The sequence below is a fragment of the Lygodium microphyllum genome, chromosome 17 (genome assembly GCF_053477565.2).
Source record: "Lygodium microphyllum isolate KBCC chromosome 17, Lygodium_microphyllum_v1.1.10, whole genome shotgun sequence".
Classification (NCBI taxonomy): Eukaryota; Viridiplantae; Streptophyta; class Polypodiopsida; order Schizaeales; family Lygodiaceae; genus Lygodium; species Lygodium microphyllum.
In genome coordinates, this window is record NC_141151.1 from 105,079,196 (window position 1) to 105,096,718 (window position 17,523).

General features: G+C 39.4%; 1 protein-coding gene across 3 annotated transcripts in view; it reads right to left on the bottom strand.

Moving 5' to 3' along the window:
* Nucleotides 1-1,452, bottom strand: part of LOC148022224 (Amidase family protein) — a 227,549-nt gene extending 226,097 nt beyond the window's left edge. Inside the window, exons 1-2 of one of the 3 annotated variants that reach the window (XM_087697868.1) lie at nt 1,165-1,452; nt 73-289 (exon numbers count right to left, since the gene is read on the bottom strand). In XM_087697868.1, coding sequence (XP_087553994.1) covers nt 73-289; nt 1,165-1,386 — 439 coding nt within the window. In that variant the 5' untranslated portion in view covers nt 1,387-1,452. The remainder of the gene's footprint in view (nt 1-72; nt 290-1,164) is intronic. The other 2 variants (XM_087697866.1, XM_087697867.1) reach the window with 2 other exon arrangements.
* Nucleotides 1,453-17,523: the final 16,071 nt, after the last annotated feature.

The following is a 17,523-nucleotide window of genomic DNA, read 5'->3' on the forward strand; positions in this document are numbered from 1 at the left end:
AGATCATACTATTTACAATTCTGAAAGATAACAGAAGAAAAATGTACAAATATTTGATGTAATAGAGGATACCATGGTTAAGTAATAGTTGCTTGAGATTTGTAGAATGTAACAGCTGCTGGATTGTTGAGCAAGGGCTGACCAGGTAAAAATTTTCCTCACACATAAGGGTATAATTTGCCAGTGTGGCCTGAAAAGCTGTATTAGTTGGTGCAAACAGAGTGATATGTTCAGCATTAGATAGGCCGTCTTGCATGTGTGCAGATAGTATTGCAGAATGTAGGGTACTCTGCAGGCAGAAAAACAAATTGCACTGTTAGAATGTAACAAGGACACAGATCATAGCAATGTTTTGGTGCATGATGCAGGTTATATAGCTTCTCTAATTTGCAGACATGCAAAGAAACCATGCCAGTAGGCAGTAAGCAACAAGGCATAATTTGCAGACCTCATCATTGGATGCCTCCCAAATAGAAGAATTCTGCACTGATTTGGGATTAACTACTTTGTGCAAGGCATCAGGATGCATACTTTTAGATCTAATACATAAGAAGTTTTGACATTTTCCCATATGGGGAAAGGGCCTCTTTTCCCTTGTTTTTCCCTGTAGTGTTCATGTACTGCTCAAGAGGCGCTGCATGCCCCAGGGTCAGCAACCCCTGTCCCCAACCACACCTGCTAGGTTTGGGGTCACTCCCTCAGAAGCTCATGATATTGCTGTAATTCACAATGTGGGTGGTGATTTTTCTAAAACTCCGTCTGTTAGAGTCAAAGCTTGTTCCATATTACATAAGAATGTCAACCTGAATTGCCGTCTGCGATAGTCTCCAATGGATATGTCAAACATTGTTATGGGGATGTAGGTTTTGCTTATGAAACATGGTAATGGGGATGTAAGTTTTGCTTATCTGTGGTGAGCATCAGGTGTCAAGTCTGTGTGAGGCATTGTAAAATCAAAGACTTAACAAGATGCGTCTGGCATTTCTTATACGAGGTCCATCAACGTAATACGTGATTGTGAATTCGACTACTCGCTTATCTGTGTTGTGATGAGGACAAGGTCCATCAATGTGATAACTGACTGCAGAGTTCAAAACAAGCTAGGCTTGAAACGGTCGAGGCTTGGATAATCCAAATTAAGAAGAGTCAATGGATTGGTCTTACCAGGTCAGGCAAAGAAGCAACGACAGCAAAAGGGGAAGGGTATTGTGGCGACGGCAGCTCTGATTTGAGCGAAGCGAAGCGGGTATCGATGTCTTCGCAGGGAGTGGTGGAGGAAGAAGGGAGGAGGAGGAGGAGGAGGAGGAGGAGGAGGAGGAGGAGGGGCAGACACCGGCCATGCCTGCGGGATCTTCTCTGCGGACGTGGGATGGCAGAAGGTCCCATGATTCTAGTCTCGCCGAGGGCAAACTCACTCTTACATTTATTTTTAACATGTGGGCAGCTAGAGAGAGAGAGAGACATTCTTTTCTTCATCCTGACTCAATTCTCACACTTTTCTTCCATTCTTCGGAGGAAACCAGGGTGGTTACACAGCCTCGGGCGGCCGGGTTATGTGCAAGTTGTCCATTGCTTTGATTAGACACTAAAGTGTGAACAAATTTACCAAAAGGCAGTTCACCTTATGGTAATGAATTTGAGGTATGAGAGAATTGGTGGTGGTTCAATTCTTCTTAGTCCTACATTGCTCTTTTCGAAAAAAGGTGTTGTCATCTTGTGCATTGAGGGCGCCCGAATTTCAAGACGGGGGAGATCCCCCGCCCAGAAATGTCTAGTAAGTGCTAAAATTAGGCCCAATGACCTTTTAACACATAGAGCAGCGGACGACTCTTTTTCCACCTCTTGTCCGTCCATAGCATGGTGTGTAACTGGCCTTAGCAGCTTGCCAAGGGGTTGTACCCAAGCGGTTTGAGTGTGTGGGTGTGCACATGGGTGCATGAGTTTGAATCTTGGGTACACCTCCAAGGTAGTTAGGAGCTCCCTCATAGCTTTGGCACATGTTCAACCATGGTTGAGAATTTACCACATGTCCCTACAATAATCAAGGAGAGTCCCATTAACCCTAATATTATAGAATATTCTATAACACATAAGCAAAGGAGCTATTGTGGTGACTCATCGTATGACTACAATTGCCCATGGTCGCTCCCATTTTACATGGCATTCCAAAATGGGTGTTACCATAGTGAAACACCTCTCCCCCCAATTATTGCAGGGCAAGTGTGCATTTCTTATCTCGAGTGGTTGGACAAGATGAATCTTCTACGTTCACACACAACATGCAACCTCCTTTTAAAGCATGCAATTTCATATACAAGGATCGTTTGTGAGCACCAAATTTGCCACTATGCCAACTTCGCCTACTCATTGCAAGGTCCCATGGAGTTCTCGTCTTTCTCACAATTACCATCCACTCACTACAAATGGTGCATTGATATGGTGAGTGTGAGTAGCACCCCTCTCTTGCACTTCCCCTTGAAGCAAGTCATCACATATTTTATTATGACTAGTATTGCTCATTGTTGTAGCTTCTTCATTGCAAGTGGTCCCTTAGGAAGAAGGGTGTTGGGAGGAGAAGGTGAGCAACTGCTTTGTTCATTGCCACTAGAACAATTGCATCATTAAGGTACACAAAGATAATTGCTTCCCATGAGTTAGCCAATAATTGGTAGTTGCACTTCTTGCAATGCAAATTTTTTATTGTTGCAAGTTCTACATTTGCAGATTGTCTATTTGCAGCTAGTTTTCTAAGGTGCATTGTTTGCAACAAGTGGTCCGCCTCCTAGCCTTAGGATGTCAAATCTCTCTCTCTCTCTCTCTCTCTCTCTCTCTCTCTCTCTCTCTCTCTCTCTCTCTCTCTCTCTCTCTCTCTCTCTCTCTCTCTCTCTCTCTCTCTCTCTCTCTCTCTCTCTCTCTCTCTCTCTCTCTCTCTCTCTCTCTCTCTCTCTCTCTCTCTCTCTCTCTCGTGCATCAAAGCAGCCATGCAAATCAAGCTATGAATTGTAGTATCATGTTTCATTATGCAAACTTATAAACCTTTACATGCTAATGCAAATTTATAAGCTTTTACATGAATCAAAGTATCATGTATGATTTCTAAGTACAATGAATTGTATTGTAGTGTTTAATCATGAGAACTTATAAGCCTTTACACAAATTGCAGTTTCATGTATGGCTTCCAAATTATGTTGCTCATGCAATCTTAAAAGCTTTTTCATGAGTCATAGTGTGATGTGTCACTTCTAAGTATAGTGAATTATATTGTCGTGTATAATCGTAGTGTTTTGTGAGTTTTTACATTAATCAAGTATCATGTATGACTTCTAAGTTTTGTTGCTCGTGTAGACTTAGAATTGTAGTTTCATGTATGACCATATCACTACATGAATTGTAGTTTTCTGGCTTTTAAATTTTGTTGCTCATGTAAACTCAATAACTTTCACATAAAAAATAATGTGATGTATGACTTCTAAGTATCATGAATAATTCTAGTAATTTGCAAGCTTTACATGAATTGTTATATCATCGATGAATTCTATGTTTTGTTGCTCATGCAACCTTTTGAGCATACTATAGCCTCATCTTTGTGTGTGAGTCATTACACTTTGTAAGAACTTATATAGAGCACATATGTATAGATTGCCAATGAATGGTTTCCCAAGTGTTGGTAGAGGTGGATATGTGAGTTTCAACCAGTCATAAAATCAATTCCTTCCTGCTACTCCACATGGTCTCAAAAGCACTTGCCATCTTTCAAGATGGTGTTCGTGTGAAATTGCTTTAAAACATATAGTCATTAAGCAAAAAATGCATCACAAAAAACATGTATTGGTTTTTTTTAAAGTTCATCTAATGCATCCTTATAATAATAGTCTATTGTCATTGTTGTTAGTAATTAAACACGTTAGCAAATGCAACCTTGTAGTACACGTATGATTGCTAACTCATCTTACTCGTGCAAATTTTTTAGCACACTATAGCCTTATTTGTATGTGTGCATCATGCAACCTAGCAAGCATACTCTACTCTACATTGAGCTAACTATCCTCTATGAATTGAAAGAATCGCATATCACAAGACCTCTTTACCATAGTGTAGGCTCAATAAATGTTCTATTTTATGTACTATCATGAGCAAAGATATGAGTACTTGAAAATGCCTTGTAAGATATCCTAGAAAGAGAAAATATTTTAGAAAATAAAACCTATCTTTTGATTTTTTTTAAAGTTTCTATATTGAGAAATAAATATATCTAAAATCATTAAAAAGTCATTATCATAATATTCTCGTGGATTACATCAAACCTATAAATGTAAGCTCGTATAAAGATGACAATGATTAACTTAATAAAGATAATACCTTCTCTTGATAAAAGTGAAAGTGAATATTCAATTTAAAAATTTTCAACATTTAGCTACCTCCCCCCATCCTCGTTCTCTTCTTTCTTTCTTCTTATCCTTGCTAGTTACTTTCTCATTCTTTTTCTTTTTCAAATTCACATAGTGTCCTACTCAAAATTGTAAATTACACCCTTAGCTATGGATCACTCATCGAATTATCTTTGTAATGTTGGTAAAAAAGCTCTCTATCATCTTCATATTGAGCTAAAATGTGAGTATGAATCAATCAAGAAAAGGATAAAACAAAACATTGTTTCATAGTCCATGAAACATGTATTTCAATTGAAAGAAAGAAAAATCTTGATCTTTGGTTGGATAGAATGTTATATCCCAAACAAAGATCTTATAAAAAATAGTACACCTCCTTTTTATAATAGCTCTTCAATGATCATTTTTGTTGGTGATTATTACAATGGATTTTTAGGCTATACACCTAATCTTGTTGCAAATAAGAATGTTCTTAGATTGGAGAATGTCATTGCTCTCACGAGCTAGACTACTAGACTTAGGGAGTGCTTATTGTTTCAAGTGTTTTGAACAATAAGGCTATTGCTATCTCTCACTCAACCATTGCAACTCCCCAAAAAAGTGTAGCAAACTCATTGATTTACATTCTCATTGTAGTATATCCATGGAAGGCTCATTGATGGCTCCACAATCCTTGCATTGCGCCGCAAGCGAGCTCCACCTCCTTTGCCTTGATCGCCACACCAACTCCACGAGGAAGAAGAAGTAGGAGAAGAAAAGAAGAAGCAGAGGAAGCAACATCTTCTGGAGCCAATCCCTCACTCTACCTCATACCTCATACTCTCTCTCTCTCTCCTTTGAAAAACTGCAAGTTATTTTTTCATTACTCTTTTTTTGTGCTTTCCCTACACCTCTTGTAATTTTCCAATCTTTTTTTATTGCCTTCTCCTACACATTCCTTAGTTGCATCTTTGTAGATGGGGTTAACATTACCCCCCTCCTAGAGTTGTGATAACCCCATGGTACTTCAAGGTTTGATGGGATCCATGGATAGTTAATGCCAATTGGAGGTATAGTGAGTAACCAATAGTATCCTTGTGCTTTAGGCCAATGCTTGCTGGCAGGAATGGAATTAGCTTTATATTAATCTTCAAGGATAGGCTCGCTATCCAGATAGAAGATGGAAGGATAAAGATTATGTGGGCCACCAATGTGTTGTTGGTTTTGCCAAACTTCTCTTCAAATTGTGTTCTCACCATAGAAGGGGGTGTGCACTACTAAAGGGTATATCTATCTCACTGTGCTATGACTTTTGTGCTCGTGTGGGTGTAACGGGTAGATGTCAAACCCAAGTAGGCTTGGAGTGTTGTCTCAAATTTGAGGACCTACTTAGTGTTAGGGGAGAAGTGCAGTGCAAAACTTGAGGTAGGTCTACTGATGTTCTTAGGATGTCCTACCCTTGAGGTGCCTTCAGTTAAGTGAAGTGGGGCAGGTTACTATCCCCTAGGTGGTATTACTATGTGTGGTTCTCACTCTTTTTCTTTTCTTTCTCTCTCTCTCTCTCTCTCTTTTCTTTTTTTTGGTGGAAAGCAAGGTATACAAGTAAATGAGGAGGGCTTCATTGGGGCTCTCTATGATCCCTGGGTGGTGGCCAAGGTAGTGGCTATAACAATATTTTTAGGCATGATTTGCTCATTATATAGGTCTTCAATGTTGACTGTGTTGCCAAGGGTCTCATTAGGAGAAAAGGGTGGCTACAACTAGTGAATAAGCTAATGTTTATGTCTTCTAGTAGCTCAAAATAGTATGTCGGTAGTAGTGTAACATGACAAAGTAATCTCACCATGGCATGCCTATCTATTCCTACATTCACATCAATGAACAAATGCTCAAAATAATATGCTAGTAGTAATGTAGCACGAAGGAGTAATCTCATCATGGTGTACCTATCTATTCATGCATTCACGTTAAAGAACAATTGGTAGAGACTTTTCTCTTGCACTAACTTCTTTTGGTTGAGCAGTTGGAGAAGCAAACTTAAATAATTGCACATAGTAATGAAAGCAGGGTCTAGGCAAGAAGAGAAATCCGTTACGAATCGATTGGAGGAAAGGATCAAGTTCTTCTTTTAAAACTTAAGGCTATCTTCTAAGCTTTCTACATTGACATTGTATATCAAAGGAAAATAGTGTGTGCCATGTCTTGCATTGTTGTAGTCAACTCCATGTCACCTAGGATAAGGCATATAAGTGGGGTTCCCTCTTTCAAAAGGTAGTGAGCTACAAAAGGCAACCCATGCCTCCATGTTGTCATCCAAGGTGTTCCTTATCTAGGCATACCCTTTCATAGACCATGGCACCTCAAACACCTTATCATGCCAATAATTTGTTGATTTACATTGGCACAATATAGGGTCCTAGATTTTATGCTCTAGCCATCTTTTTCCTAGCCTTAATGATATTTGAATTACCTTCTGTATAATTGTAAAAGGCAACACCTTTTTGAGCCCACGTGAAAAGTTAAAACTAAATTGCATAGGTGATTCGTGAGCCTCCCATTGTTCCCAAGTGATGAGCTTTCTATCCCAATTGATCGATAAGTATTTCTCTATGTGTGGAAAGGGTATGTTTGGCACTAGTTGAGTAGTGGTGGCCATGAGTTTCCTTCTACCTTTTTCCAACCATTCTCTTCTTCGCTACATGTATTCTATAATGTTTCCTAGAGAGGTGAGTGATCCTTTTGTTTTTATGGCAATTTTTTATTGTGGGGATTGTGACTATTCATGTTCTTCTTGTTCACAATCTCCCTCAAGTGCAAGGGGTGATAATGGTAGTCTTTCCATGGTTTGGGTGCTTCAATGATAGTTACTCCAATCATCTTCAATTCTTATGTGGAGATCCCCATTTCCCTAAGGCTTTGTACTTATTCTCTCCTTCATCATGTTGTACTCTTGCTGGGAAATTGTCACCTCCAGACTATGCTTGAATGCCTACCTAGTGAGTTGCAGCTTCTTTTTGAGATTGTCATCCTCACATGGCTTCCACACTTCAAGTAGTGTGTTGATGAAACCCTACTACTGAGCATGCACATTGCCTCGATTTCCTTAGCTCTTTCTACTGCCAGGTTTCTTTCACATTCTGCTTGTGCTAAATGGGTGGCCATGTTCTACAAGGCATCCACATTCTATTTTCTTTCCCACTAGCTCACCTTTTCCTTTGCTATGTCTAGTCCTTAGTTTTTCCATTTAGAAAAGATTTCTAGTGTGGTTTGTTGTTCTCACCAAGCTTGGGCAAGGATATTTCTTTGTTGCACTTCATAGTCTAGTTGCTTTTGGAATTATGCATAGTTATGTGTAGATTTTTCTATCTCATTTTTCAACTCTACTAGCTACCTTTTCTAGGCCTCCTCTTTGTCTCACTTTTCCTCCTCCATCTCCTTTATTCATTGTCCATGGACCTGTTTCATCTCCTCTAGTTTTGCTTCTAAGTTAGCTTCATCTTTCACGGCTTGGGCATACTAGCCTTTGAGTTGCACAAGGTTTTCTCTTGCTACTTCACATTGCTCCTGAAACTCTTCATATATTTTTTCCTTGTCATTACCTTCCCTCACTATAGCCAATTCTCTCTTTATACAAAAAATTTCTCTTGTTTTTTGTTGTCAGTAAGTGGCATAGGCTCTCTTTTCCTTTTCTGAAGCTTCAAAAGCTAACTTCCTCTCCTCATCCAGCTTATCCCTTTGCTCTTCTAGCTAGCTTTTCAAAACCAAGTGCTGGTTAGGCTTAGGGTGGTGGTCATGGATAAAGAAGCCGAGGACCCTTCCACTCTAGGTATTTTAGATGCATTTTGACCTGACTCCACATCTGCTGTCAACCCTTTGATACCAATGGTCATGGCTTCTTCTGATCTTGTCTATATGAGAGAGTGGCGACTTGTGTATCAAGTTTATAGGGCATGCACTTCAGTCTACTTCTAGCCAAATCGTTTGTTGTGGGGGACTAGGATGGGCGATGTTGTGCCTACAAGTGAAGAGGAAGGTGTTTCTAGTGGATCCTTACCTTTGCCCAAGATGATTGGTGGCCTAGCTATAGATCTTATTGCAATGGTGCCTACCTCTAAAGACCCTCCCAGCTTCAGGTCCATTAGAGTAAGCTCTTCTACTCTTGAGGGTTGCTCTAGTGATCTTCTAATTGCTAAGGCTATGTCTTCTTGCTCTTGCTTTCTAAGGTGCTCCTCCTCCTACTATTGTTTTTGCCTTCGTTCCTCTTTCTCTCTTTTGGAGGCTTCTTTTGCTTTTTTGAGTTCTTTCTCCTCTTCCATCATGTCCTTCCCTTATTTGGGTGACACATTGATGACAAAATTTTCCCCTTCTTTTCTTTTGATCGATATGGACTATGGCTTTTGCTGGGTTTCCAGCCTCGTATATTGCAGATCTTGCAACCTCTTACTCCTCAACTCAAGTGATTGGTCTAGTGCCATGTCTTGAGCCTAAATATCAGCCATTGTGGGCCCATACTAAGTTGCCTTCTATTCTCCAATTGTGCTTGTCATGAGGGTTTTAGTTGCATCTCTTTTACAAGGTGCGTTCTTGGTTTGGAGCTTTTGCCATGTGGCAACAAGTCTTCTTGCAATCTCCTCTACCTCTTATTGCAATCTCCTAATTTCCTCTTGATTTTACTCCTTTGAGGGTCCATGCTCTAGAGTCTTAGTGTAAGTGGATGACACCTCTTGTATTGTTGTGCTTTGTGGTTCTTGATGGTTTTGCTCCTGGATGTGATTATTTTGTGACTTCTATAATGGCTATTGGTAGCCCACCGAATCCTACTAGAGTGGCCTTGGTTGCTACCTTTCTCCTTCCTGCTCCTCTACTTGTTGTTGACACGGATCCTTATTTCTTGAACTCTTGTGTGCCAAAGCTTAATACCTTTGCCACATCATGGATGGTTTTTATGATATATGCATTGAGGTTTTTGATATCCATTGTACCTCTTTCTAGAGAATAGAGTGTATATCAATTTAGCTTGAATTTTAATTGAGGGATCTAGGATGTCCTCTAGTCTATTGCAATCATTGATGAAGACCTTCTACTTGTCCACCCCTAGCACTGCATAGACATCTTGCTTTGGTCGCTTCTCTTGCTTATCTGGTAGGCCCAATTTGTTTATCACCATTGGATTAAGAGCCATCTCCATCTAATTCCCTTTGTGGTTGTTGCTCTGAAGGGAGCGAGACTTGAAGTGGAAGCACGAAGCGAAAGCAAGAGCTATGGTGGAAGGAGCAAGAGCAAGAGAGAGAGAGACACACACAATATGGGAACTCCAATAGTCATAATGTGTGATCAACCTTCCCTTTATTCAAATGTCACTAAAAGAATAAAGAATAAAGTGATAGTGATGGGTGCCTACCACACCTGTAGTGTACAGGTGTGAGAGTATGTGAGTATTGTCAGTGTAACTAATACACGGGCATAGGTGCTTTTACCACCAAAAAAAACCTCCCACTTAAAGGTTAATGTGCCCTTGTGAGGAGAGGAAAAAAAAAGTGAAAATACAAATGTACATAAGTACAACAAGATGAGGAAAGATGTCATCTCATCGAATGCCCATCAACTTCCTAAGGAAGGAAAAGGGCTCCACTAAGAGACATTTAGTGAGTAGATCTGTAAGATTTTGATCAGTTGAGATCTTGACAAGCTCAATGGATCTTGAATGACCTCTTGAATACAATGGTAACACACCTCAATGTGCTTCATCTTCACATGGAATACCGAATTTTCAACCAACTAAATAGCACTCATAGAATCTGAATGCATGTATGGACCACATTAGTAATGCCAAGCTTTGCCACTATATGGCCTAACTAAAGAGCTTCCTTACAAGCCTTTATGGTGGCTACAACATACTTTACCTCTGTAGTGGATAGGGTGGTGCATTTCTACACCTTGGACATCCAAGAAACAACACCTCCAACAAAAGTGAAAACATAGCTTGAGGTGGAATTCCTACTATCTGCATGTCCTGCATTATCAGAGTCCTAACTAACCTTCACATAAGAAGGTAAAGGATGGCCAATAGGCTTAACATCCTGTAGATGAAACCACTCAAGGATATTCTAGATGTACTCCTTTTGTAAGAATTAGAGGGTCCCCTTAGAGAGATCGTGCATAATATGCATTCTAAGAATATGCAGTGCTTGTACCATGTCCTTCATCTCAAAGCTCTTCTTGAGCTGACTTTTCAAGGCATCCAACTCATCATCATCACTCCTAGCAATCAACATATCATCCACATAGAGGATCAAAATCATAAGGCTACTATCAAGAGCCTTCTTCATGTATAAACACGGATCCATATCACTATGGGAATATCCCTATGAATGTGCAAATGCATCAAACTTATGATACCATTCCCTCGGTGCTTGCTTAAGGCCATAAAGACTCTTTTGCAAATTTCACACTAGGTGTTTCTTGCCAGGGTTTGCAAAGCCCTTAGGCTGATCCATGTAAATCTCATAATGCAAGTTCCCGTGAAGAAAAAGTTGTCTTATATCCATTTGATAAAGATCCAAGTCAAGTTGAGCAACCAAAGCTAGTATCAACCATAGGGTAGTCATATTCACAACAAGAGAAAAGACTTCATCAAAGTCCATACCATGTTCCTGCTTGAAGCCCTTAGCAATGAATTTGGCCTTGTATCCCAGCTTGGACGTCTAGAGATACTTTTCAACTTGTACACCCACTTGCATGGCAAAGCACGCTTGCCACTAAGAAAAGGAACCAAATCTCACATATGATTTTTTTGCAATGAGTCATACTCTAACTACATGGCCCTCTTCCAAGAGTGGCTATCATCTCTATGCATGGCCTCATCATAAGTAAGAGGCCAACATCTATCACCATAACATAATCCATAGAGGGTTCAAATCGCATAGGCTATCATCTATCTCTAGTAGGCCATAGCTAGTTGTGGGGCTTGCATATCCTGCTAAGTATTAGGGAGCTAGGTCACTGAGGCATCAGCTACAACAATAGGCTATCTAGCTTGTTGTATAGTTGCAAGAGACTCCTTTTGAAATATCACCTTGCATATCTCAATGACACGCTCAGGCTGCAGATCCCATAGGTGATAGCCTATCTCACTTGCATCTCCGTAACTAAGAAAGATGCATTTTCTAGACTTAGGATCCAGCTTATTGTGCTTGTCCTTGGGTATATGTTAGAAAGCCTCACAACCAAAGACACATAAATGAGCATATGAGGGAGGTTTTCCAAACCATACCTCCTCTGTAACCTGATAGTCAAGAGTTGTACATAGGGATCAATTTATCAAGTGCACAATAGTAGTAACTACCTCAGCCCAAAAATGTTGTGGTAAGCTTGTTTGGCTAAGCATAATGCGTACTCGCTCCTACATTGTCCTGCTCATGTGCTTAGTCATACCATTCTAGGGTGGGGTGTACAGGGCAATCAACTGACACTCAATACCCCTCTCATCACAAAATTACTCAAACACTTTAGAGACATACTCACCCCCATTATTTGACCTTAGGCATCTCAACCTATACCTAGACTTGGTTTTCAACCAAAGTAAGCCAACATTGAAAAGTAGTCAAGACTTTTGATTTTTTCTTAATAGGATATGCCCAAACCTTATGCATATAGTCATCAATGAAGATAATAAAATACTTTCCGCTAATGACGACTGGTAGGACATGAGACCACATACATCCAAATGAACAAGAGCCAATGGCTCACCCATGTGTGTCATACTAGACTTTTTTATGTGTATTACATGTTTATCTACCATGTAAACAATGATCACAAGACTCAAAGCACTTATAGTCAAGGGGCAAAAGATATTGCAAATGGATATGCATTTTCATTCCTTTTAAGAACTTGTTACCAAGGAAACAATGCCACAGAGATACATGTGGAATTTCATCCACTACCAAAATATGGTCAATTGACCAAGATATAAGCAAGGAGGTAGAGAGTATTGGACTTAGCACCACATACAATGACAAGATCCCCACTTCCATGAGGAATTACCAAAAGAAATTACATAACATGCATTATCCAAAGTTCCATTTTAGATAAGGCTCTTTGTGAGAGCCGGTACGTGATGTATGAAGAGTAAACATGCAACCTAAACTAAACTGCACCTAGACATTACCAATACCAACTATCTCCAATGCTAGGTCATTACCCAAATGGACAGATCCAGTCATGCTATAGTAGAAGTGAAACTACTCTCTATGAGGAGTCACATGAAAGGAAGCACGTGAATCTATCAGCCAACGCTAAGTATACCTTGACAAAGTATCACTCAACTGTGAAGTATCAAGAGAAGAAGCTGCAAGTATGAAATCATCATTAGAATTAGTCTACTTAACATTAATCTCATTAATCCTGTTGCTTGACTTGCTAGGGACAATGTTGCGATTATCATTTTTGCCCTACAATTTATCCTTGTCCTTTTCCTTGTGCTTGTCTTTGCGCATTTTATGGCACTGTGACTGAATATGTATTGCTTTTCCACAGTAATGACAAGTCAATGAGGATTGATAGTCACAAGACTTACTACAAGTTTGTCCATGTGAGTGAGAGCAAGACTATTGAGAGTCTCTACCATGGCAAGTATTATGGCTCCTACATTATTTCCTCTAACTATCAAAGTATGAGAGGTGCAAGAAGCATTGATATTTCTTTTTGCTGACCTCTTCAATTAAGAGTGCACCCTCTACACTTGTAACTACACCCCATCAATAGGCATGTTTGCACACATAGTAGTACAAAATGTATCCCATGATTTAGGCAGTGTAACTAAGAGGAATAAGGGAAGTAGAGTATCCTTGAATTCAATCCCTTGCGAAAACAAATGATTGATAATGGAATGTAACTCATTTAAGTGAGGTGACATAGAAGTGTCCCCCTTTATGTGAAGGTCCATGTGTTGTTTTAGTCAATATATCTAAGAAGCGGAGCTCTACTAGTCATAAACATTATGAATCTTTTCTCATAAGTCCCATGCAAACTACCCATTAGAGACAATATTATAGAACACTTACTTAAATAGGGACGATATGATGGTGGACTTATAGAGCTCATCTAATTCAACCCAATCCTCTACATCAATAGGTTTGGGCTTGACACCCTTATGTTTCAAAGGCCCAACCTACATTTTTTGCACTAAAACCTAGCAGATTTGGACCTTTCAGTAGCTATAGTTGGTGCCATCTATATTGTCAATATTAAAGATAGCACTATTACTCGAGCCACCAATCATAATGAAGGCAAATAAGTGCACAAATTGTCAAAGCAAGTTGCTATAATTACTGCAAACAACCTAAAACTATTGTTAAAGCAAGTTGAAAACTAGGGGTACTGACTAAGGAATGAACTATCCACAAAATCAATGCAAAGAACTATCGAGTGGAGGTGTTTGCTTGCATAAATACTATAGTAAACTACAATTACAACATATTGAAAATTAATTATAATAGTAAGAAATCAATGTCAAAGATGGGGTAATTATTGATATAAAACAAACTGTGATTGCCAAGGAATAACTCCAAATTAGTAGTGAGTGACTATGCAACTAGCACCAAGAACTGTCAAAGAATCACTATGTCAATCTAAGATAAATCCCATAGGCATAACCATTATACATAGAGTGGATCTCATGGGTAATAGAAGATACCAATTAAAGGCACAATGGACTGAGCAATGTAACGGAAGCTCAATACATAACCAACCAAGATGCATATTGTCATCGCTATCACTAGCAACTGCCAAGACTCTACAGAGACCGCTTATCAAGTCAAGCATTTCAAGTGAGTGGCAATGCCTACCTCTTACATATCCATGCACGTTCTCACACAAAGATGTGGTGAGCTTACCATTGAATCCGATCGTTGTAGTCCTCTTCTTTGAATCCTTTGATGGCTCCACAATTTAAGGCGCAAGCTCCATCTCCATGCTCCATGCTCTAAGCTCCAAGCTCCATAGCCACGTGCACAAGAAAAGAGAAGAGAAGAAGGAAAATAAGAGCTTCTCCATGGTCCCTCAGTTAACACACTCACACTCTCCCTCTCTCACACTCCCTCTCTCATGCACAAGAAGGAAGCAAGAGCAAGAACAAGAAGAGAGCTAGTTTACATACATACCAAGAATGAGCTTATCCATTCACTTTTTGGCTTGTATACATGCCTTCTTCCCTTGGGCACCCAAACCATTTCCATGATCGTGGTCCTATTTTCCACTCTTTTCTATTCTTTCCCATTCTCATGGCTCCTTTATATTTACCTTTTCATTTTTAACTTGCATAGAAGGAAGCTTGGCACTATTTTACAAGGACTAATGCACTTTATCTCTTGTGCACCTTGTATTTGATTTTAAAAATTTTCACATGCTTCTTGGTTTATTTTTCTATCGCCTTGTCTTCTTATGCTTCTTCTTAAGCCTTCTTTGGGCCTTGTGTTATTCTGCTTGCATTTTGTGTCATTTCGAGGGTTAACATTACCACCCTCCTAGCTAAGTGCCAGTCCCATGGCACTAGATATTATGGATTGGAGAGGTTGAGGTTGGTTTGTGAAATGTTACTTGGGGCTTTTGGTAAATTGGCCAGCTAGGATAAGCTTGTGACCTACAATTAGAGATTGTTAGTGATAAAGGTATGTTAACTGATTGAAGGGGGTCTCCAGAGTTGTTGGCTAGCTGTACATCTACAAAATGTACATGTAAAGAAAGAATCAGTGCACCACTCAGAGGGTGTTGATATTCAAGCTCATGTACCTTTGGTTTGGTTTAGTTATCTTAGTTGAATAAGGTTTGGGTCACACTGACTCAACCATGGTTACATCTAGGTTGCTTTACTTTTGTATGTTTGGTTGTATGTACACAAGTCAAATTGTGGAAGATAATGAAAGTTTGATAGGGAGCATGGCTGCTCTCCTTCTTGCCTAGCCTTTGTCCCTCTCTTTCTCTCTATTTTTTTAATGGTATCAGATAGTGTTCATCAGGTTGTCATTTGAGAGGACTGAAGTCCTGTGTAAAAAGTGCATGAGAAAAAAAAGGCGTGTTGCCATAGCCAGAAAAACAACATCACATTGGAGTGGACATTGCACGAGCTATATGCATCGGATTAAGGTGAAGTAAATTGGAAAAGTGTGTCTCATATCAAAAAGAACAAGATGAGTATACTTGATGGAGCTAAATCATTATTTCGAACACACACAAAATCAATCATTACATTAAAAAAAACTATTCATGTTTTCAGCCATCTAGAAAATTCTGCAGCAGTTACTGTGTCACTCAAAATTGAAGGATATCTACCTCATTTTCTTAATAACATTGAAGACCAAGTGGAGCATCTAATCCCTCATTGAAATAGCTTCCAAATGAGCTATTACGTGTTGATTTACAATAAGTTCAGAGGCAACCATTGAAGCTGCAAAACAGAGCAAAATAATCCTCAACTAGAGTGGACTACACTGGAGCAACTGGAGTGACCAAAATGAGCACAATTGAATTGGGCATTCCACATCATCAAGTGAGATTCAATTTGAAAACATAGACCAGGTAATATCCATCACTAAACTCCATTTAAATCAGCTCAAAATAGGTGGACAGCAAGGCACACAAGCTGTCCAAAGCAATTTGACTATTTAGCAAGGTTTGACCGGCTAAAAATTAGCCTGAAATTGGTCTAACAAGTGAAGCAACCATTGGTTGATTTGACAAGTATTGAGTTGGTCTAAGCTAATCAAATGTATGCTAAATTTGCTACAAAATAGAGTAGAAATTTACTAGGTATTTTTGGATCTATCTAAGCTCTAAATTGGACAAGTACAAGTGGCCATATATATGTATGTCTCATACACATACTTGGGAACAAAGCACATGCATTGACTAAGAATGAAATAGTATTTATTACAATAAATTTTTAGTAAAAATTGCTTGCATTACAAGTCATTGAATTGCATTGCCTATTGGAATTTTGGGGTAATTGACTCTACACATCAAATCTTGTTTTGCAAAGCTAAAGACTTTGGAATGGAAAACACATGAGCAAAGGATACTATCACCCAGATAATAGGTGAGAAGCTAGACTACAACAACTTTGTTTTATGGAAGTTCAAGATATCAAACTTCTTAATTGAAAGAGGCTATTGGGATCTAGTCATATGTCTTGAAGATGAGCCCAAGCTATTGGAGGATAGACCTCCAATACATGATCAATTGAAGACACATAAGATATGGTTGGAAAAGGCTAGCAAGGTCTTGCATTGGCTATCCTTATGTGTGTCAGACACAAAATCTATGCAAATTGCAAATTGTACATCACCAAAAGCCACTTGGGACTTATTGATGAAGAATTATGGCCATGTTACTCATGCAAGAAAGACACAATTGAAGCAAAAATTTAGCCACATATCCAAGAATGGAAGGTCTATTGAAGACTATGTGAGTGAGATTAGAACCATTGTAGAGCAACTAGGGACAATTGGAGCTAAAGTTGAGAATGATGATTTGGTGGCCACTACCCTCCATGGTCTTGGAGAGGAGTACAAGTAGTTTGACACTTCCATATCAGTGCGTCAAGAGCAACCTGACTTTGATGAACTTGTGGCACTTCTTTTGCATGAAGAAGTGAATTTTGGACTTGATACAGGTTCCAGTGGGTCTAAGAATAGTAGGGACAATGTCTTCTACTCAAATCAAAGGGGTAGAGGTGGAAGAGGAAGGTCAAACTTTAGAGGAAGAGGGCCTGGAAATGCATATGCACAGCTCGTGGATAGCAAGGTAGTGGATGGTAAAACATGCAGCCTCAAGCAAATAAATGTGCCTCTAATTCTTATGGAAGAGGGGGTTAATCATCTAGAGGAAGAGGTACTTGGCACAACAACCCCAAATGAGCCGTGGGCAACAATCAAATGCAGATAAGGATTGCCATTATTGTGGCAAATATGGGCATGTAGCTAAAGATTGCTACAAGAAGTAGAATGATCAAAGAGCAAGAGGAAGGAAACATGGTAGTTATGCCTCTTCTAATGGTATGCAGGAGGATGACATGTTGTTTGCTATGCAACATGCAAAGAAGGGGGGTTGCCTACATAAGGCAAAGTAGATGATGCATGGTATATAGACTTAGGGGCATCTA